General features: G+C 43.3%; 1 protein-coding gene across 3 annotated transcripts in view; it reads left to right on the forward strand.

Moving 5' to 3' along the window:
- The first annotated feature begins 6,555 nt into the window (after positions 1-6,555).
- Positions 6,556-23,666, forward strand: part of KLHL24 (kelch like family member 24) — a 53,180-nt gene continuing 36,069 nt past the window's right edge. Inside the window, exons 1-4 of one of the 3 annotated variants that reach the window (XM_058426800.1) lie at positions 6,576-6,673; positions 7,168-7,259; positions 8,608-14,507; positions 21,230-22,210. In XM_058426800.1, coding sequence (XP_058282783.1) covers positions 21,291-22,210 — 920 coding nt within the window. In that variant the 5' untranslated portion in view covers positions 6,576-6,673; positions 7,168-7,259; positions 8,608-14,507; positions 21,230-21,290. Of the gene's footprint in view, positions 6,674-7,167; positions 7,260-8,607; positions 14,508-21,229; positions 22,211-23,666 lie in introns of all 3 variants that reach the window. The other 2 variants (XM_032171733.2, XM_032171734.2) reach the window with 2 other exon arrangements.

The following is a 23,666-nucleotide window of genomic DNA, read 5'->3' on the forward strand; positions in this document are numbered from 1 at the left end:
CGTGAGCCACCGCGCCCGGCCAGGAATTCTATATGGAGATGAAATCAGATGTCCGTGGGGCAGAATGAAGAGTGTAGCTAGGCCTGGCATCACAGTGGAGGAAGCATGCAGGTATGCCTTACCCCTCTGAAGTCAGAACTCGGGGCTAATGGTGATGACCACCACCTTATCTGCATCTAGATAGGTTTGGTCACACACAAAATCATGAGGCCACTGAGGCACCAACTGCCTGGCACCTCATCAACCTGTGAAGGACAGTTTTAGGGACAAACCAAGGATTGCCACTTCCCTCCCCTCCCCATGAGATGGAAAGGCCCACTTCTTCCTTCAGTTGTGAGGAAGGACACCCTGTGGCAGATAACACCCTTGAGGGAAAAGCTCAGTGAAGAAGTTGGGGGAGCTCACCTTCCAGGTGGCAGATTTCCTTGTTACCCAAATCTCAACACAGAAAAATTTCCAGCTATGTCTTTCCTTCTTGAAATTTAATGCTGGTATCTCTGATCACAAGCTTTGCCTGGCCTAGTGGGGCCATAAGTGGCTGGGCTGGAGTGGGAGTGAGGTCCCAGAAGGACAATTCAAATTATTCCTGGCGTCTACATAGCTAGGAAGGGTCAGACCGCTTCATCCAATAGGGCTTCAGAAATGCATCACCTGACCTCACCAGAGAAGAAAGGAGGGAGGGGTGGCCCTCAAGACTGAAGAGGCTCTGGTGCCTGAGCAACTAGTGTATTGTGTTTGCTTTCCCCTTCACTCCACACTCTGGAGAGGGGAGTACTGTGTAGCAGGCTTGCTGAGATGTTAAATATGTTTGAAGGAAAATGGGGTGGGGCTGGGGTGGGCAGGGATAATTTTATTTATGATGTTCTCTGGAGCTCTTGTTTGCAAGGTGATGAGAGTGAAAATATGTATTACAGAAATAGAGATGGGAGGAGGGAGTGTGTTTGGGAAGAAGGTGGCAGAGAACACGGAAAGGGAGGAAACCCAAGCGTGAGGTTGGAGAGAGGCCCAGAGAGAATCAGTGGGAAAAGAGGAGCGCTGAGGTGAGGGAGCAGAGGTGGGGATTGCTACAGAGTTTTGTAGCACGAGATGCCATGTAATTCTCTCTTCATGAAGCCTTCAGTAAAATCTCCATTCACCAATGCTTTTCAACTGGGATTTGTTATGAGAGAGGAGCTCAAAGTGCTGACCTTGTAGCACGTCAAAGGACCCTGGGTGAAAACAGTGCGGGTGCCACTTTCTAAAGGACGGGAAGGTGTGCACTGCTTCGTAGCAGGTCGGGGAGAGAGGAGTGAATCAAGAAGACCCCACCAAAGAGATGGCACCTGAGATGGGCCTTAAAGGATGACCAATGTTTCTGCTACAATTGGGGATGGGGAGACCTTGGTTGGAGGCCAAGAGGGGAGGCAGGGAAGTCTGAAAGTATTGGGGAGGTCTAAGAAGTGGTTCAGACCACTGCATGGGGAAGAGGCTGCAGCGGGGAAAAATGAGTGGCTGGTGGAACTATGGATGCTTGGCTACCTTCAAATCTTAAGGGCTGTCATGGATGCTATGGAGAGCAAAACAAGGACTACTCTGAGGGGTTTGCAAGAAGACACAATATGGCATGATATACTCTATTCCTGAAAGGAGAGGGAATAGGTCTGAAGACCTTCCGGTTCTCTTGACTCCAACCGTCTACCTCCAGGCAGACTTGGATTGTAAACATTGCACAAAATAAATCACATTATGGCTTCATCTCACTTGATTTCAGCAGATTCCCTCTGGACTTGACAGCTCTGCTTCTGTTCCAGCCCCAGCTGAGGAAAAGGCTGCCACCCAACCACACTGACTGAATTCTGGGGTAGGCATAACCCCAGGGCCCTCCACCAATGGCAAGACCACCCATATTCTGGCTGCCTGAGGAGCCCCCACCCGCTGGATAGGCCCCGCCTGTGTGCCAGGGCTTCCGGTCTCCAAGGCTGCCTGCCTGTAGGTCCTCTTCCTCCCTCTCTCAGAGTTGTTTGATGACCCTGCACTGTCTGAGGACCTCATCGGGTAGGTGAGCCCCAAGTTGATCCCAAAGGGCCTGCTGGCACTTTCTCGCTCTCTCAGTTCCCCTTAAGAAGTAGAGATCAGGGCTGGGTGCGGTGGCTCACGCCTGTAATCCCAGCACTTTGGGAGGCTGAGGCGGGCAGATCACAAGGTCAGGAGTTTGAGACCAGCCTGGCCAGCATGGTGAAACTCCGTCTCTACCAAAAATACAAAAAATTAGCCAGGCGTGGTTGCAGGCGCCTGTAATCCCAGCTACTCAGGAGGCTGAGGCAGGAGAATGGCCTGAGCCCGGGAGGCGGAGCTTGCAGTGAGCCGAGATCGCGCCACTGCACTCCAGCCTGGGCTACACAGCGAGAGTGAGACTCTGTCTCAAAAAAAAAACAAAACAAAAAAATTAGCCGGGCATGGTGGTGTGCGCCTGTAATCCCAGCTACTTGGGAGGCTGAGGCAGGAGAATTGCTAGAACCTGGGAGGTAGAAGTTGCAGTAAGCTGAGATTGCACCACTGCACTCTGGCCTGGGTGACAAGAGTAAGACTCCATCTCAAAAAAAATACAAAAAACAACAAGTAGAGATCATTCCATCAGTTGACAGATACATATTGAACACCTACTAGGTGCACTGGGATACAAAATGAATAAGATGATCCCTGACCTCAGAGGATCGTCAGTTGGGAAAGGCATATAAATAAAGCTGGACAGGCTGGGCAAGGTGGTTCACACCTGTAATCCCACCACTTTGGAAGGCTGAGGCAGGATGTTCACTTGAGGCCAGGAGTTTGAGACCAGCCTGGCCAACACAGCAAGACACCCATCTTTAAAAAAATTTTTTTAATTAGCTAAGCAAGGTGGCATGCACCTGTAGTTCTAGCTATTCAGGAAGCTGGGAGAGGAGGATCACTTGAGCACAGGGGTTCAAGGTTTCAGTGAGCCAAGATCATGGCACTGCACTCCAGCCTGGGCAACAGAGCAAGAATCTGTCTCCAAAAAATAATAAAATAAAATACAATAAACCTGGACAATTAGTGTGATAACTGCTGGGAAAGAGGTAAGGACAGGCTACTGTGGGAAGATAGAAGGAAGATACTTAGCCCAGGGGGAAATGGGGGGAAAGGAGAGTTCCCAGGAGAGCAACTTCTAAGCTGCCTCCTGGAAGGAGGGGCAGGAGCTAGTCTAGTGAATGGGGTGAAGGGAAGGCGGGGCAGGAGCTAGCCTAGTGAATGGGGTGAAGGGAAGGAGGGGGCATAAGACGCAAAGGGAGCAGGCTATGGCCGGGAATGGTCTGGAGACAGAGACAGCAACAGTCCTCTGGGCAACTGTAGGTTGTCCACTGAGGCTGTGTTCCAGCTGCAGAGGTAGGCCCTAGGGTGCATCAAGAAGGACCTTGTATGTATTGTCAGACGGTTGGGACTTTATGAAGGTAGAGATGACTCACTAGGTGCTTCGTGGCCTGTCTCTCACCCCAAGGCCCTGGCCCAGCTTAATGCCATGTACCTCTGCACATCCCCAGACGTTCCTGCTCCCTGAGTCCATTTAAAGTAAAAGTCACAAAGGCACACCTCAACCTGGCTTGAGCCAAAGCACATCCTTATTCTGTCACTTACATCACCAGATTTTCCCACTGTAAATGGGTAAAGAATCCTGAGGTGGTAAGTCAAGATCTTCCTATGACCCTCAAATTCCTATGCAGGAGGACTATAAACTTCTGGCCTATACCATGATGAAGAAATATATGCATAAAAGTAAACAGGTGGAGAACAAGATAAACTGTGACAACATCAGCAACATCCAGGTCAGCTGTGATTATTCAAAACTGGAAGGATCAAGTTCCAAAGTCCAGGCCGGGCACAGTGGCTCACACCTGTAATCTCAGCACTTTGGGAGGCCAAGGCGGGCGGATCACCTGAGGTCAGGAGTTCAAGACCAGCCTGACCAATATGGTGAAACCCCGTCTCTATTAAAAATTCAAAAATTAGCTGGGCGTGGTGGCAGGCACCTGTAGTCCCAGGTACTCAGGAGGCTGAGACATGAGAATTGCTTGAACCTGGGAGGTGGAGGTTACAGTGAGCCGAGATCGCACCACTGCACTCCAGCCTGGGCAACAGAGCAAGACTCCATCTCAAAAATAAAAATAAATTAAAAATAAATAAGTAAATAAGAAGTTCCAGGCCGGGCGCAGTGGCTCAGGCCTGTAATCCCAGTACTTTGGGAGGCTGAGATGGGTGGATCACGAGATCGAGACCATCCTGGCTAACACGGTGAAACCCCGTTTCTACTAAAAATACAAAAAATTAGCTGGGCGTGGTGGCGGCCACCTGTGGTCCCAGCTGCTCGGGAGGCTGAGGCAGAACGGTGTGAGCCCGGGAGGCGGAGCTTGTAGTGAGCTGAGATTGCGCCACTGCACTCCAGCCTGGGCGACAGAGCAAGACTACGTCACACACACACAAAAAAAGTTCCAAAGTCCAGAAATTGTCTTAAATCACAAGGAATAACAAGACTGAAGAAGGCTAATCCGTGAGTCTGGGGTGCTCATAAGGAGCTGCTAAGAGAAGACCATGTGAACCTATTCAGCAGCTACCTCCTGAGGAGTGGGAATTATTAAGCACACATCAACAAATATAAAAAATCAGTATAAGAACAGCGTTGTACTTCTCGACAGCAATACTGGAATCTAGGTGTTAATAAAGCAGTATCTTCGAAATCCTGAATAAATATAATTTATAATCTAGATTGTATGATTAGGCAACATCATCATTCAAAGGTAAAATAGAGTGATGATATTTTTAGACAAGAAAAGTTCAAAAAGATTTACTTCTCATGGACCTTTTCTTAGGAAGCTATTTAAGAGGAATGTGCTCTACCAAAATATGAGGCAATGCTCGAAATCACAGAAGAAAATGCTAGGATGCTGGAGAAGGGAAGACCCAAGACAGAGAAGCAAGCTTCCCAGTCATTGGAACTGCGGACCAATGACTCTAAGAAAAAAGTAGAGATACACACACACACACACACACACACACACACACACACACACACGATGGATTATCTGATGGGTTTGATTATATGGAGTTGTATTGAAAGCATTTTATCGTTTTAGAAAAACTAAGAGGACATTGTGATAGATCCATAATAAAATAAGCAAAGAAAGAGGATAATTATTAAAACTCCAAGGAAAACCAAAAGCCATACAAGATGGGAAATTGTATACGATTTGTCTCAACAGTGACTAATAAATACATGGTCTCATTAGCGTAAACATTAATGATTTAACCAGATTATGAGAAGGACAGCTTCTTTAATAGGAAATAGTCATACATTATTTGGAAATATATAAATACCAGAAGAAATAGCTCAAATAATTGAATAAGAGATAGAAAAGAGGCCTAAAAAGTATGTTTAAAAGACATGTATATAGGCCTTCCATATGATTTCCACCTCTGGTCATCAGAACACAACGCCTAATTTAATAGAGGCATGACTGTATTCACGACATGTAGAAGATAGAGATTTTTTAATTTGGTATCAGAAACCAAAAACTAGTTAAATGGTTGCAATCATCCTTTAAAAGAATACCTGCAGGCGGGCGCAGTGGCTCATGCCTGTAATCCTAGCACTGTGGGAGGCCAAGGCAGGCGAATCACTTGAGGCCAGGAGTTCGAGACCAGCCTGGCCAACACAGTCTCTACTAAAAATATAAAACATTACCTGGGCGTGGTGGAGGGCGCCTGTAGTCTCAGCTACTCGGGAGGCTAAGGCAGGAGAATCGCCTGGACCCGGGAGGCAGAGGTTGCAGTGAGCCGAGATAACGCCACTGCACTCCACCCTGAGTGGCAGAACGAAACTCTGTCCCAAAACAAAACAAAACAAAACAAAACAAAAAGCTTGCCGACACAAAACGACAAAACAATGTCTTTTAGGAACTCCATCTACCTTGGAAAACAGCTATTTGTGACAGCTTTGGTCGACGTGCATGTGCGTTTAAAATAAAAAGGTAATCTAGGATTTGATGCCAGTGACAGTAACAGCTTTATCAAAAAAAGAGGTGATTTTCCTTGCTCCTTCTAAGGACTAGGGTTTTAGTCTCGTCCACCCTTCAGGCCCTCAGGCCCGATTTCCGATTGTCTATCAAAGGGTCAAATAAAAAGCTCTCTAAGCTTCGACCCAAGCTTTAAAGTCGAAGGGCTGGCTGATCGCGGGCTTTTTCCTTGGGACGTGGCAGGGGCCTTTGAGGGAAGGAAACAAATGACCCTGGCTTCTCACTTGGCTCCTTACACAAGAGGCATTTCTTTAACTGTCTCTACTTAAAACAGTGTTTTTGAGTCAGCAGCCCTTGGGGTGGGTCTCGTCCTCTTGGGCACCCGACACCCACCCCACGGCGGGAGCCCCAGGTAGCCCCGGAGGCCACCGGGAAGCGTGAACTACATCTCCCGGGGTTCCCCGGGGCGGAGGACGCCCACCCGGATTGGCCAGGGGTCGGTGACGCTCAGTGTTTTGGCCCGGACGGTCACATGTTTCCTTTGTTGTGAGCTGCGGCACAGACTGGTGGCTGGAGGAGACGCCGGCGCTGGAGAGTGCGCTGCGCCGCCGGCCGCTGAGGGACCGCGGGGTTCGCCGCTGCTGGCTGCTTCCAGCTTTCGCCGAGAGGTACCGGGGGTGACAGCTTCGGGACCGGCCGAAAGGCGAGGAACCGGCCAGAGTCTGAGTCCTCGGGGGCTGAGGGGCGACGGCAGTCCTGACCACCGGGGTGTCTGCGGGAGGGCAGCCAGCGGCGGCCGGCCTCTCAGAGCCAGACTGGCGGTCTGCGGAGAGGCTGCAGCTGGGCTGCAGCTGGGCTGCAGGGCCCCTTTCTGAGGCGAGGGGCCTGCAGGGCTCACCTGGGGGGTCTTCCTCCCCCGCTTGGTAGCTATAGCCCTGAGGGAGGGCGCGCGCGCCTCCTGGCACTACGGCCCGGAACCGCGACGCGGCTGGTGCGGCCTGGCGAGGGCGGGGTGGGAGGGGGTGGCCGCCGGGACTGAGGGTAGCCGCAGGTGCGGTAGCCTAGTCGCCGCGGGGCCGGGCGCGGCCGGGGGAGGCGGCTGGGCAGACGGGTGCTGCTTGTTGCCGATGGGCCGCGAACGGGGCGCTACTTTTTATTTCAGGAAGCGCGGGGGAGTGCGACCGCCTCCAAATCCAGCCTTCCCGTTTGGTGGGACGACCGTCAGTTCTGTCCGGGAGGAATGACGGGGTCAAGGTGGGGTCCCCAGGGCCGCGGGCCAGCGAAGCCCCATTAAAGCGATTGCGAAATGCGCTCGGCACTGTCACCTGACCGTTACCCCCGCCCCCGTCCCCTGCGAGCCTTTGTTTACCACGATCGCGACACCCGGCCCGCTGCGGCCGTCCCCGGGGAGCCGGGGCGGGCGGGGGAGCGGGCGTTCCGCCGGCGCAGTCCCCGCCTAACCTCCCCACCTTCTTACCACTCCAGGACTCGGTTTCTTAATTTGGTTCCTAGTGGACCCGCCCCCAAGTTCTGGACACCCCGGGTGAAGACTGTTAACGCGGCGGGGATTGGGCGCCTGCGGTGGCTTGTGGGCGGTACCCGAGGGCGAGTTCGAGTTTTTATTGGCGAGTTTTTATTGTCACTAGGTGGGCCTGCCCTGGGCCATTCTTCCCGCCCCCTTGAAGGTGATCTGGAGGACGCGCGGGAGCGCGCGCTCTCGCTGCTTTTGCAGCTGCGGCCCGAGTGGAGCCGGTCGGCGCGGGTGCGGGAGGCGCGCTCCCGCCCCTGCTGCGGGCGGCTGGTAGCCTCGGTGGCCGCCGCCGCTGCTGCTGCCTGATCCTGCAGGCAGTTCTGGGCACGCAGCGGTCGGCAACCGTGGCCCGCCCTCCGAGGACCGGAAAATTAACACCCTTTAACTAGTGTCGCGTTATCTGCCGGGGTGGTTCGCAGGAAGTCCTGCGAATTCGTTGTTGCCAGTTCTGTAAACGTGTTTAGATAGCTAAATATAGATCACAGTGCCATATCTTAGGGGGCCCCACGGTCACCCCGAGGCAGTGGCTGTTCACAATTGATTTTAGTGGATTTTAATGATTAATCACTTGGTCTTGTGGGCAGCTTTTCAAAAATCACGTCTTTGTATTTGCAGCTACAGACTGGGTCCACCAGCTAAGAGGTTGGATTTTATTAGGGTTGTAAAATAGATTTAAAATCTGCTTGTTGTTGGCTGAGATTTAAAAGCAGATTTCTACTATTTAAAAAAGATTGTTTGAAGATACTCCCCTAAAAGGTAAAGATTCTTCCATACTCGGCTTGGATGAGTTGTTTTCCTTGTTTGAGGGATTCTAGGTCACACACTTCTATGTTTTAATTCCCATGGTAATTCAAAATGTTTGAGAAGTGGGTTGCGACTGTGTCGTTTTAAAATTGTAAATTAAGCTGACAGTAATAAAATCTTCAAGACCAATCGTTTTTAGCCATACTGTGTTGAAAATGGTTTTTCTAATCTCTTGAGTTAATAGGGTATTTGCGTTTTGTCAGATTTTCTTCTGCTGATGTAGGAATTCACTCAAGACTTAATACACTTGTTTTGTTTTTGAGACAGGGTCTCATTCTGTCACCCAGGCTAGAGTGGAGTGGTCTCATCCCGTCACCCAGGCCATCTCAGCTCACTGCAGTCTCCGCCTCCCGAGTTCAAGCGATTCTTCTCCTGCCTCAGTTTCCCGAGTAGCTGGGATTACAGGTGCCCGCCATCACGCCCGGCTAGTTTTTGTATGTTTATTAGGGACGGGGTTTCACCACGTTGGCCAGGCTAGTCTTGAACTCCTGACCTCAGGTGATCCGCCCACCTCAGCCTCCCAAAGTGCTGGGATTGTAGGCGTGAGCCACCGTGCCTGGCAAAGACTTAATACATTTTTGTAGAAGGAAGTTTGAGCTCCCCTGGATGAAGCAGGAATTGAATACGAACAGTTCCCATTGGTTATGCATTCTTTAAAATTCCAGAGGAGATGGTTACACCGGAATGAGCAGCTCCTGTGATCAGAACCGCCTCATCACTTGTGCATTGAGAGTATTTAATGTATCTAAATAAGTACAAAATGCAATCGTCTAACCTTTTGAAAAAGTAAAACCATCACTCAGTAAAGGCTTGCTTATTCAAACAAAGCCAACAACCGAAGTCTCTAAACAGGAAGAAGAAATAAATTCTGAGTTAGGGCTGACTACCAGCTTTAACTTAAACTTTCCTGGCTTTTGTCGAAGTTGTTGAACCTTAATGCTTTTTCAATAACTTTTTTTAACTTCCTTGTTTTTCTCCCATTTCATTAAAACCCAAAGGTCAAGCCTGTGAAAAATAAATACTATTAATCAAATAAGTGACCACAGTTATTTTTGTCTATTATATTTGACAAAAATTTGGGACACTTTTTTCAAAAAATATTTGGGTATGGACTGTATAATCGAAAAATGTAAGTAAATATCTTCACAAGTATACCTATGAAAAATACATTTTTGTATGATTTTATTTCTGGTGTGACTGAAACAACTAGAGAGTATATAGCCACTTGACAACTGTTGACATTTAAAAACCGCTATTGTTTCTCCTATTAAAAACACATTAAGTGCTTGCCTGTCATCCCAGCTACTCCAGAGGCTGAGGCAGGAGAATCTCTTGAGCTCTGGAGTTTGAGAACAGAATAGGCAACATAGTGAGACCCTGTCTCAAAAAATAAACAATAAAACAATAGCTAAGCAAACTTTTTTAAATTGAAGAGTTTGGCACTCTGCCTGTATTCATCATCCCAGAGTTAAAATATTTCAACGTTTGGCACATCTTAAAGACTACTAAACTGATGTTTTAAAAGTAGGCTTTGACTGGGTGCGATGGCTCACGCCTGTAGTCTCGGTACTTTCAGAGGCTGAGGCGGGTGGATCACCTGAGGTCAGGAGTTCAAGATCAGCCTGGCCAACGTGGTGAAACCCAGTTTCTACTAAAAATACAAAAATTAGCCGGGTGTGGCTGCGGGCGCCTGTAATCCCAGCTACTTGGGAGGCTGAGGCAGGAGAATCACTTGAACCCGGGAGGCGGAGGTTGCAGTGAGCTGAGATTGCGCCATTGCACTCCAGCCTGGGCAACAGGAGCAAAACCCCGTCTCAAAAAAAAAAAAAAGTGGGCTTTACTCTTTTTTTTTTTTTTTTTTTTGGGACTTTACTCTCAACTGAGGTTTCCAAAGGCTACCACTGTAAATAATTCGTGTCACCACTAAGATAAATATAAATCACTGAGTACGTGCTTTTATTCATAGAGAAGTCATGTAAAATATTAGATCTCAAATTTGTGGCCGGGCGCGGTGGCTCACGCCTGTAATCCCAGCACTTTGGGAGGCCAAGGCGGGCAGATCACAAGGTCAGGAGATCAAGACCATCCTGGCTAACACGGAGAAACCCCGTCTCTACTAAAAATACAAAAAATTAGCTGGACATGGTGGCGGGCGCCTGTTGTCCCAGCTACCGGGAGGCTGAGGCAGGAGAATGGCGTGAACCCGGGAGGCAGAGCTTGCAGTGAGCCGAGATCGCACCACTGCACTCCAGCCTGGGCGACAGAGCGAGACTGTGTCTCAAAAAAAAAAAAAATCTCAAATTTGTTCGAGTGGCAGAGCTCCTTGCTGGCATCCTTGCAGATTTAATTTTAATTAAAAAACCAAAACCGGGCCGGGCGTGGTGACTCACGCTTGTAATCCCAGCACTTTGGGAGGCAGGGCAGGTGGATCACCAGGTCAGGAGTTCGAGACCAACCTGGCCAACATAGTGAAACCCCCATCTCTACTAAAAAACAAACAAACAAACAAACAAAAACAGAAAATATTATCCTGGTGTGGTAGCATGCTCCTGTAATCCCAGCTACTCGGGAGGCTGAGGCAGGAGAATCACTTGAACCCGGGAGGTGGGGGTCGCAGTGAGCCAAGATTGTGCCACTGCACTCCATCCTGGGCGACAGAGCGAGACTCCATCTCAATAGATAAATAACCAAAACCATTTTGCTAACAGAAAACATAACTATATCATATATCTATAGGTGTTTTGATTATCAAATGAAACAATGCATTAAATACCTAAAAGAAACATGTTAGCGAGATAAAACCAAACAACAGTAAATTTACACATCAAGTCTAGTCAGAAGCATGAGTAGGCTCAATAGGGCAGCTTGGTATACCAGGTGTGATGTCTGATGGTTAACAAGTTTTTTTCTTCCTTTAGGGTTGAGGAATATCAGTAGCCAGAAGTTTTAAGTCGAGGGAAAGAAACACTGGAGAAATTCAGTTTTTTTTTTCCTGTGATTTAAGAGACAATAGTATTCTTTTTTAGTTAAAGAACCATATTGTTTAGTCTGACACATTGTTTAAGCTTTCCTAAATTTGTCATCAACAGCTGTTTTGTTTCTCATCAAGCAAAGTCATATAGTGTATTGCCCATTTGAGGTTCTAATAAATATGGGATAATCCCTAGTTGCTATCATTCTATCCAAAGAAACTCAAGGTTTTAGTTGGTTTCTGTTACCTTTTCTTTTTTTTCTTTTTTCTTTTCTCTTTTTTTTTTTTTTTTTGAGAGAGTCTTGCTGTGTCACCCAGGCTGGAGTGTAGTGATGCCATCTCGGCTCACTGCAACCTCTGCCTCCCGGGTTCAAGCATTTCTCCTGCCTCAGCCTCCTGAGTAGCTGGGATTACAGGTGCCCACCACCACACCTGGCTAATTTTTTTGTATTTTTAGTAGAGACAGGGTTTCACTATATTGGCCAGGCTGGTCTCGAACCCTTGACCTCGTGATCCGCCTGCCTCAGCCTCTCAAAGTGCTGGGACTGCAGGTGTGAGCCACCTCGGCCAGCCAGTTTCTGTTATCTCATGGTGGGTAAATATGGTCTTGGTGGTTCCATTAAGAAACTGGAAATGTTGAAAATAGCTTGAAGCTGGGCTTTAAACATTACATTTGTAAAACATGGTTCAGGAACCACTGCTGCAGAGTAATTCTTTAAACTGAAATTTTGATAGTGCAAGTTTATGATTTTTAAAAAGTCATCAAATAAATAAGCTTTTGAGACTATAGGGTGAAAATATCTGAAATGTATAAAAATTGCTTGGTTTTGTATAGTACCTTATTATATACAATTTTCTGGTTATTTTTTAAGTAAAAGATACACTGGCCGGGCACAGTGGCCCACACCTGTAATCCTAGCACTTGGGGAGGTCGAGGCGGGTGGATCACGAGGTCAAGAGATCGAGGCCATCCTGGCCAACATGGTGAAACCCCGTCTCTACTAAAAATACATGGTGGCACGCACCTGTAGTCCCAGCTACGCGGGAGGCTGAGGCAGGAGAATCACTTGAACCCAGGAGGCGAAGGTTGCAGTGAGCTGAGATCATGCCACTGCACTCCAGCCTGGCAACAAAGTGATACTGTCTCAAAAAAAAAAAAAAAAAAAAGATTTACTATATTGCAATTATTTTCTGGCTTGCTTTCTTTTGAGTTACTATATATCTTTCAAGATAAACCTCTTGGTTAACCTTTCTTTTCATCTCCTGTGGTGTTCTTTCAAGGTTAAATTTGAGAAGATGGAGTAGCGTAGAACATAGCGTGCAGAGTTCACTACTACAAGTTTTAGGGGCCACGTTAGTCAGGATGTTGTTGGTTCCTTTGTTTTCTGGTATTAGTTTTTAGAAGCCCCTCATTAATCCATACTATCTTTAAGGCTGTTAGTAACCTCTTTGTATAGAATTTCTGCATTCTAAAGGAAACATAAGCTTGTTTCAGTACACTCACGCTGTAGATTAATTCTGATATTACACATCTCCTTCAGACTTTGTACCCTCTCTCTTCCATCCCTTACCCTTATCGATTAGGTTGGTATTACCTGAAAATCCATAGAAAATGACCAGGTGAAGTGCTTTATGCTTTCTACCCCATAAGGTATAATTCTAGACCATATTGGTTGTGAGAGGCTCTATTCCAGTCTGCACCTGCTAAGAATTTGAATCTATTTTAGTACCAATCTTGGAGTTCTTGTTTGGCTCTACTCTTAGCCAACCCCACAGAGTCTAAAATTGGATCTGAATCCAGTATTTGCCAGCCAGTGACAGACATAAACTAGGTTCTTTATAAATGTTTCATGAATTGACCTGCATCCCTACATTGATTTAGGATCTTATTGTCCGTTGGGAAGGAAGATTTACTTAGCTGGGAGTAACAATTCCCAAATTTGCCCTAGTTGCAATATTTTTTTACCAAGGGTACATGCAAGTCAGGTTCACTTCTGAAAGTAAGGAAACACAGGATAGCATTCACTTCATGATCATAACACAGTCTGGGTATACATATGTGTTTGTGAGTATACGTTTATAAAAAAAGGTCATTTATATTTGGTTTTGGAATCAACTTTTGAATTTGTCTAAACTTGTTAAGAATTTACAAGTTCTATTTAAAGATATCTGGGCCAGAAACCAGAACCACTTGTGTTTAAATACTATTGCTATTCTGTACACAGCTCAAGGTTCTGGTATTTTCTCTTAAGCATTCCTCTTCTCCCCTTGCACCAAAAAAAAAAAAAAAAAAAGGAATTGTGCTGAATTAGTTGGTTTCTATGGGGATATGGGGATTAAGTTTCTACAAGATTCAAGGCAGAAGAAATATACATTTATATATTAAAAGATAAAAAAATTACTAACTCTTAGAATTATTTAATGGCCCCAAACTTGGATGAAACCTCAATTTCCAGACACTCTTCAAATATCCAATGCAGAATTATCACAGAGCATATGTTTTTTCAGTGCTACCATTAGCTTGCTATTGACATTACTTTTCTTTTACTCATTTTTCACTCAAGAAATTTTACTGCAGGATAAAACTCCAGGATAAAACTGTCAAGTGCCGGGCGCGGTGGCTCATGCCTGTAATCCCAGCACTTTGGGAGGCCGAGGCGGGCGAATCACCTGAGGTCGGGAGTTTGAGACCAGCCTGACTAACATGGAGAAACCCTGTCTCTGCTAAAAATACAATTAGCTGGGCATGGCAGCACATGCCTGTAATCCCAACTACTAGGGAGGCTGAGGCAGGAGAATCGCTTGAACCTGGGAGGCAGAGGTTGCAGTGAGCTGAGATTGCGCCACTGCGCTCCAGCCTGGGCAATAAGAGCAAAACTCAGTCTCAAAAAACAAACAAAAAACTGTCAAGTAAGGAAGTTGATAAATAAGAAAACTAGTTATGTAAAATAGCATTAAATTATTAATTTGCTTTAAGGAGATGTTATTCACTAATTATTTTTAAACAAAAATGAACTTCAGTCGGAAACTAGAATTTACTAAAAACTTTGTTCAACATATTAGTAAATAATGCCAGCTGTACATGAACTGACAACTATCTGATTTATATGTTGCTATTCTTCCTTTATTTTAGGTGTGGAAATTAAAACAACACACATATTTTGACTGGGGCGTTGATCAACCAAATGCTAAAAAGGTATATTTATAATATTTATAAACTATCTAAACGTTGTTATTAGAGAATTTAAACCATTTTCCTTTCTTTAACCAGAGATCACTCAAGCCAATCAGATAACAAGGCACAACTCTATCCTTAAGATCACAAAAGATGGCAGTGTGACAATCATTATTTCTGTTACTAAATATTTACCCACTCTTCTGTGCTTTCCTGAGAGCCTCATTCATGTCTGATCAACTTATATCCATTAACTCATGTAGATATAACTTTCAGTCATTATGTTTGTTTGGAAAGAAGCTTTTCCTACTTATTTTGTCTGGAGATGCCTACTTAGTTGTTTACTTTTTCTTGATGGGAATAATTCTACTGTGATATTTGCAAAAATGTTATAATGGTTCAATCAGTAATCTTACGTTTTGTTTGCTTGGTTATGCATTATGAGTTCATTATGATCAATTTTGAACTTATATTAGACACCGTACTTTGAGATAGGATAACATTTTTCTTTACTTTTTTTTTTTTTTTTTTGAGACGGAGTCTTGCTCTGTTTCCAGGCTGGAGTGCAATGGTGCGATCTCAGCTCACTGCAACCTCCGCCTCCCAGGTTCAGGTGATTCTCCTGCCTCAGCCTCCTGAGTAGCTGGGACTACAGGTGTCCACAACCACGCCCAGCTAATCTTTGTATTACTTTATTGTATAAAATGGGAAGGCAAAAGATAGCAAATTACATGTGGAAGCCCAAAAGATACATTCTGAATGCATCTCACACTCCTAAGATGCCCTCGTGCAAATCATTTATACCTAGGAAGTGTTTACATTTGGTGTAGTTATGGAGACCAGTAATGGGAGAGTTCCCAGGAAGTCCAGGGGAAGTCAATATGCCCGAAAGTCAGGAGGCAGCAAGCTGAAGGTGTTTGGAAAGATCTATGAGATAGTCTCTGTTACATACAGAGCAATAAACAAATATCTCATTGCTGTTGAAGACTTTGTAATACAAGGTGATTTTATAGGTGTTCTAGTCCAGGATTTTCCATTTTTTATTGGGTAAAAGTAGTGGAGAGGAAGACCTCTTTTGTCAGTGAACAAATCAAGGAGTCAACTATGAAAATAAGGGGCAGATAATAGCATAAAAAGACAGACCCTTAATTGATACAAAGCTTAATCAATTTTATATTAATACTTAACTCACTGTTCCCAAATTTATCTAATAAATATTAGATAGAGTAAAATCATTGGATACAGAAAACAAAGTATACTTTTATGTATGTTTTTCTACTTGTCCATTCTAGCCAAAGGAAATTCTTAGTTCTTACAATGTGCTATTTTGTTTTGTATTCTGAACAAATTTTCATTTAAAAATTGAGAAAGTGAAAATGTATGCAGGAAGAAGCTCACGATTTCCATTGTTGTTAATACCAATAATTGTATCACTAGTCAAAGTCACAATCGCTTCTGTGAATTTTTTTGAACCTGAAATGCAATAAGAATTTAAATTAGATAAACTGGAATGAATAGTAGGTTCTTGATTTGGTTACCTGACTTGTAGCTAATTCAACCATAATTTGAACCTAGATTAATAAGGCATTAAGATTAAAATATGAGTTATATTCCATGTCATCACAGTTTATGTTTATCATAATTGAAATGTTCCCTTTTTTAATTACTTGTGATATTACACACATTGAACTTTTTGAAGTTTCAACAACAACAAAAAATTGACATTCAGGTACAGTAGTGGTCTCTCTTGATATGGGGGATACATTTCTGTTTATAAAATGGTTATTGAGATAACTTCAAATTAAAAGCATATTTGATAGATATGCTACTGCTCATGTGTGGGAGCCTGGAATTTGGAAGTCATTCTGTGCATTGTAAATGGAGTTGTAAATGTTAAGCTGTGTGTATGCACATGCATCCAGACATGCACACAAATATATGGGCAACTGTAACCCAAGTTGGGTGACCCGTAATGAGGCAAACATGAACTCTCTGAGTAATCAGAAAAATCTTAAAAGAGATGGGAAGAAATCCCTTTTTTTTAGTTAGTGATAATAAATTTTAAAACTAATAAAATATTTTAAACTCAGATATATTTTTATTCATTTAGGTATTAAAATTAATAAAATGAAATAGAGCTTTTATTTGTTCTCAGGCAAGTCTGTTACCTAAAATCTGCAAAACATAATTGGGTTGAAGTTAAAAATCTAGCTTGTTTGGACCATAACATACATGTAGAGGAAAGTATTTCCTCAAATTTAAGAGAAACTAATTTTCCTAACTAAATTTGTGGCAGTTACTTTGTTGACACATTTACTCCAAAAGCAGCCATTAGTAAGCATCATCTGGTGTTTATCTTTACTTTTATATGTGTTCATTTAAATAGGCCTTCTCCATGAGCTTCCATTGCCATAACTATTATATTACATCACAAAGCTTTGTTATATACTTAGAAAATGCATGTATATTTGTACATTTGAAATATTCTGGTTTTTTTTGTTTTTTTGTTTTTTTTAAACTTAGAAATGAGGGTGGCTGGGTGTGGTGGCTTAGGCCTGTAATCCCAGCACTTTGGGAGGCTGAGGCAGATGTATCACTTGAGGTCCGGAGTTCAAGACCAGCCTGGCCAACATAGTGAAACCCCGTCTCTTCCAAGAGTACAAAAATTAGCCCGGCATGGTGGCATGTGCCTGTAGTCCCACCCACTTGGACAGCTGAGGCAGGAGAATAGCTTGAACCTGGGAGGTGGAGGTTACAGTGAGCCGAGATTGTGCCACTGCACTCCAGCCTGGGTGACAGAACAAGACTCTGTCTCAAAAAAAAAAAAAAAAAAAAAAGTCAACATACTGCCTCTGACTCTCCACCCTAGTGATTTCAAATGAAAACAGTATTTATTTCACTTTAGTCTTTATTCCATTTGACTGATAAAATTGCTTGGATTTTTTCTGACTTTACCTGCACAGTTGGGGGATAGACAGGGAAACAGAAAAGATCCTGTATAGCATGCAAGCATTTAGGTGTCCTTCAGATGTTGTTATAGCCAGGTATTTTTCCCTGAATGGTCAGAATAACCTGGCATATATCTGTCCAGAGAAAATCCTATCACCTAGACTTGAGGAAGGTTAAGTACTAATTGATATGAAGAGAATTTTTTAAATGTAATATAAGTTTAAGGAGGAACTAGGCTGTCTGTACCGATGGGACATATTGTCTGTGCTACTTTATGTTATTATTTATGTAGTTTGAATATGTTTTGTTGCAACTCTTTTTTGTTGTTTTTTTGATGGAGTCTCGCTCTGTCGCCCAGGCTGGAGTGCAGTGGCGCAATCTAGGCTCACTGTGAGCTCTGCCTCCCAGGTTCACGCCATTCTCCTGCCTCAGCCTCCCAAGTAGCTGGGACTACAGGCACGCGCCAGCATGCCTGGATAATTTTTTGTATTTTAGTAGAGACGGGGTTTCACCATGTTGACCAGGATGGTCTCAATCTCCTGACCTCGTGATCCACCTGCCTCGGCCTCCCAAAGTGTTGGGATTACAGGCGTGAGCCACCACGCCTGGCCTTGTTGCTGCAACTCTCAAAAAAAAAAAAAAATAGCCGGGCGCGGTGGCTTATGCCTGTAATCCTAGCACGTTGGGAGGCCAAGGTGGGTGGATCACGAGGTCATATCGAGACCATCCTGCCCAACATTGTGAAACCTCATCTCTACTAAGAATACAAAAATTAGCTGGGCGTGGTAGTGCACGCCTGTAGTCCGAGTTACTCAGGAGGCTGAGGCAGGAGAATCGCTTGAACCTGGGAGGTGGAGGTTGCAGTGAGCTGAGATCGTGCCACTGCACTCCAGCCTGGCGACAGAGCGAGACTCCATCTCAAAAAAAATTTAAAAATAAAAAATAAAAAGGATCACGCCTGTAATCCCAGCACTTTGGGAGCCTGAGGCGGGTGGATCACAAGGTCAGGAGATTGAGACCATCCTGGTCAACATGGTGAAACCCCATCTCTATTAAAATACAAAAAATTATCCAGGCATGCTGGCGCGCGCCTGTAGTCCCAGCTACTTGGGAGGCTGAAGCAGGAGAATCACTTGAGCCTGGGAGGTGGAGGTTGCAGTGAGCCAAGATGGCACCACTACACTCCAGCCTGGTGACAGAGCAAGACTCCATCTCAAAACAAAACAGGCTGAGCGCAGTGGCTCACGCCTGTAATCCCAGCACTTTGGGAGGCGAAGGCGGGAGAATTGCTCGAGCTCAGGAGTTCAAGACCAATCTGGCCAACATGGCAAAACCTGTTTCTACTAAAAAAGTACAAAAATTAGCCAGGCGTGGTGGCACGCGCCTGTAATCCCAGTTACTCGAGAGGCTGAGGCACAAAAATCGCTTGAACCTGGGAGGCAGAGGTTGCAGTGAGCCGAGGTCATGGCACTGTACTCCAGCCTGGGCAACACAAGGAGACCCTGTCTCAAAAAAGCAAAAACAAAAACAAAAAACTCCAATAGCAATATCTTACATCTCTGTAAACCCTAGGCCTAGTAACAGTATCTTGACAATAGTGGCATATAATAAATATTTGTTGATGATGATGATGGTAAAAGCTGCAATATTAAGTAAATTCAGTGAGAGAATTCATGAAAATTGCAAGTGTCTAGTGCATATTGGAAGTAGGATATCTGGGGCATTAGAATGAGAAGAGAGGATGGAGATAAATAGGAACATGAAAAAGAAGAGAATACCATATATAAGAGAATGAGTTGCTTCTTGATTTTGATATTACATATTTTATTTCCCCTTGTGTCACTTAAAAAGTGGGGTACAATTTAATATATGACAGGGTACACAAAATGCAGCCTTAAGATTTTTAACTTTCAAGTCTCAGTTTTATTTGTGGCTTGTGAATGTAGGATGGCATCTCATTTTTTAGATTATATTATCTGTGACATCCTTTAGCTGACTTCTTTTTGCTGCCAGTGTTAGGCCTGAATGTCTGACTTGAAATATTTCAAGAAGTTGGGAACATTAGAAGGGATGTGTATGAAATTCTGAGAGTATGGCAGTAGATGAGGTACCCTGAGTGATCTTAAGCCAATTACTAATAGACTTTGAATCATGTATCAACTTCTGAAGATGTGGAAAGGGAGTAGAAGAATCACCTTAAAATGTGAACTTAAAGAGAATTGGGCCGGGCACCATGCCTCATACCTATAATCCCAGCACTTTGGGAGGCCAAGGTGGGCAGATCCCTTGAGGCCAGGAGTTCAAGACCAGCCTGGGCAACTTGGCAAAACCCCTTCTCTAACAAAAATACAAAAATTAGCCGGGTGTGGTGGGTACGTGCCTGTAGTCCCAGCTACTCGGGAGGCTGTGGTAGGAGAATCCCTTGAACCCAGGAGGTGGAGATTGCAGTGAGTCAAGATCGCGCCTTTGCACTTCAGCGTGGGTGACAGAATGAGACCTTGTTTTCAAAACAAAAGAGACAGAGAGAAGGAGAGAGAGAATTGATGGCTATAGCCAAGTGCCTCAATCCATCAGTTACTTACTGAAAGTCATTTCTGAGGGGGTTTTGGGATGTTTCTTATTAGTAAAAGGGAACAAGACCTAGATAACATGCATGAAATTTTTTTAAATGAATATTACATTTTATAATAGAAATTTTGATGGAAAATAGAGAAGATAAATAAAACATTTTGGCATATGTACATCCTATCCCTAGATTCACAGATACATTATTTTTCCTGTTGGCATATGTTTTGTGATCTACTTTTTCACTTACTGTGTGGTTACTACTTCCCCATGTTGTTAAATAGTCATATATAATTTTTAATGGCTGCATAGACTTTGTTCTAGCCAGAAGATGTACTGTGGTTTAACCAATCCCCTCTTAGAGGGCATTTAGGTTATTTTGAGTATTTTCTATCAATACAGCACTGGATATCTGTATAGATAAATCTTTCCACATAATTCTGATTATTTCCTTAGGAAAGAGTGCTAAAGAATAAAAAAAAAGGACTTGTTGGTCAAACAGTGTACATATTTTTAAATAGATACAGCTAAATTCCTCTCTAGGAATTCTATATTAAGATAATAATTATTTCACCAGGCATGGTGGCTCATGCCTGTAATCCCAGTACTTTGAGAGGCTGAGGTGAGAGGATCACTTGAGGCCCGGAGTTCAAGATCCCATCTCTACAAAAAGTAAAAAAAAAATAGCCAGGCATGGTGGTACACACACGTAGTCACAGCTACTCAGGAGGCTGAGGCAGGAAGATCGCTTGAGCCTAGGAGTTTGAGGTTACAGTGAGCTATGATCATGTCACTTTACTCCAAACTTGGTGACAGAGTGAGACCCTGTCTCAAAATAAAAAAGATTTTTAAAAAGAAAGATAACTATGTTAGAATTCTAACTGTAGTCAAATTGTGTCTTACACCATTCTACAGTCAATAGTATGAAACTCAGCTCTGTAAATGGGGAGGAAACGGAAGGTTATTAGTAACTCACGAAGTACATAGTATTCTTTCAGGTAGAAAAGGGGAGCCTGAAGGAGTACTATTGCAAATTACCCCTAATGTTCTAATTGTTCAAATGCAAATTTTTGTTTATCAGTTTTTATTAACATGAGATAGTGCTGTGTACCCTATATGAAATATATTAATTATGTGATTTTGTTGCAGTGTTTATATTAAAATGAAATTATGTAATTTGAATATTGAATTTTTTGCATATTGAAATGTTTTCCTTTTTTTACTTTTAGCCACATAAAGAAGATCCCTAACAGTCATTTCTCAACAATTATATAGTCAACTGATGTAACAATGGTACTAATATTGGGACGCAGACTAAACAGAGAGGATCTTGGGGTGCGTGATTCCCCAGCAACTAAGCGTAAAGTTTTTGAAATGGACCCCAAATCTCTGACAGGTCATGAGTTTTTTGACTTCTCTTCAGGATCATCCCATGCCGAAAACATACTCCAGATATTTAATGAATTTCGAGATAGCCGCTTATTCACAGACGTTATCATTTGTGTGGAAGGAAAAGAATTTCCTTGCCATAGAGCTGTGCTCTCAGCCTGTAGCAGCTACTTCAGAGCTATGTTTTGTAATGACCACAGGGAAAGCCGAGAAATGTTGGTTGAGATCAATGGTATTTTAGCTGAAGCTATGGAATGTTTTTTGCAGTATGTTTATACTGGAAAGGTGAAGATCACTACAGAGAATGTACAATATCTCTTTGAGACATCAAGCCTCTTTCAGATTAGTGTTCTCCGTGATGCATGTGCCAAGTTCTTGGAGGAGCAACTTGATCCTTGTAATTGCTTAGGAATCCAGCGCTTTGCTGATACCCATTCACTCAAAACACTCTTCACAAAATGCAAAAATTTTGCATTACAGACTTTTGAGGATGTATCCCAGCACGAAGAATTTCTTGAGCTTGACAAAGATGAACTTATTGATTATATTTGTAGCGATGAACTTGTTATTGGTAAAGAGGAGATGGTTTTTGAGGCCGTCATGCGTTGGGTCTATCGTGCCGTTGATCTGAGAAGACCACTGTTACATGAGCTCCTGACACATGTGAGACTCCCTCTGTTGCATCCCAACTACTTTGTTCAAACAGTTGAAGTGGACCAATTGATCCAGAATTCTCCTGAGTGTTATCAGTTGTTGCATGAAGCAAGACGGTACCACATACTTGGGAATGAAATGATGTCCCCAAGGACTAGGCCACGCAGGTGAGAAGACTGTTTTCAAATATCGTTAACAAAAGTTTTTAATATATCTTTAAACCTCCTGAATGCAATCTCAGTGTTGTCATTTATATGCACTGTCTACCTGTGGCTGTATATAATTTTAGATTTATTTTGGATTATATAAGTCACTAGAATGTCTCTTCTAGTGAATTCTAGATTCAACAGTAGCATTTTTTGTTATTGTTGTTCTGTGCTATCAAACGGTGTAGCAAAGGGTCTTTGCAACTGTGCATATCTCAACATATTTCTACTAATTTCTCTTAACCTTTGTAGGGCCCCAAACCATTCCACTTTTCTTTCCAAAGAGTCTTTGGATACAGGGTAGCTAAGACTTTAGTAGGCTCTCTTGCACTGCCTCTACTTATAAAAAAACAATTTGCTCCTGGGCACAGGGGCTCACGCCTATAATCCCCGTACTTTGGTAGGCCAAGGTGGAGGAGCGCTTGAACTCAGGAGTTCGAGACCAGCCTGGGCAACATAGCGAGACCTCATTGCTGCTAAAAATAATTAGCCAGGCATGGTGGCACGGACCTGTAGTCCCACTTACTCAGAAGGTTGAGGTGGGAGGATTGGTTGAGCCAAGGAATTTGAGGATGCTGTGAGCCATGCTCTTACTGCTCTCCAGCCAGGGCAACAGAGTGAGACTCTGTCTCAAAAAAAAAGAAAAAAGAATGTTCGCACATCCACAGACTGGCCTTTGTCCTAACACAGAAGCATGAAATATAGAGGTGAATTAAATAAGATGGTATACATTGAGTGAATTCTGAGATGTAAAATCCAGGCCTCAAATCTTACTTAATTGTAACAGTTATTATATTTAATGTCAATCTCAATTTTAAAAAATCTTTTTTCTGAATGTGAAAATTACATTATCATTATAGAGAATTTGGAAAATGTGTGCTTAGGGGGTAGCATGCAGTTAAATATTGTAGTATATTTGTGTCTTCTTCCAATATATTATTTCTATAAAGTACGTATCGATTTTAATTCATAAACTATAGAAAAATAATCTCCATGCCTTAATAGTGGAAGGAATATTTATTGTGAATAAGCAAGAAATGCCTGTTATGAAAAATATTACAGTAAATTATCCTTTTAATCCTTTTAATATTTTTCTAACAAAGCTAATGTTGGTGTTGGTTTTTTTTTAATTGTGGTAAAAAACACATAACATAAACTTTACTGTCTTAATCATTTTTAATTATACATTTCAGTAATGTTAAGTATATTTACATTGTTGTGAAACTAGTATTTTTATTAGTTTATTATTGGTTTATTATTAAGCCATCTTCATTTTTTCTGTGAATTTACTATAGCATAGCTCATAAACCACATTTTTACCTTAAATTTTGACTATCATTGTTTTGGAATGTTAAAAGTCAGCATACTGTGAGATAGCTTGTTTTTAAAATTTATACTAGTTTGAATAATGTATTAA

This window comes from Hylobates moloch, unplaced genomic scaffold (assembly GCF_009828535.3).
Source record: "Hylobates moloch isolate HMO894 unplaced genomic scaffold, HMol_V3 SCAFFOLD_13, whole genome shotgun sequence".
NCBI lineage: Eukaryota > Metazoa > Chordata > Mammalia > Primates > Hylobatidae > Hylobates > Hylobates moloch.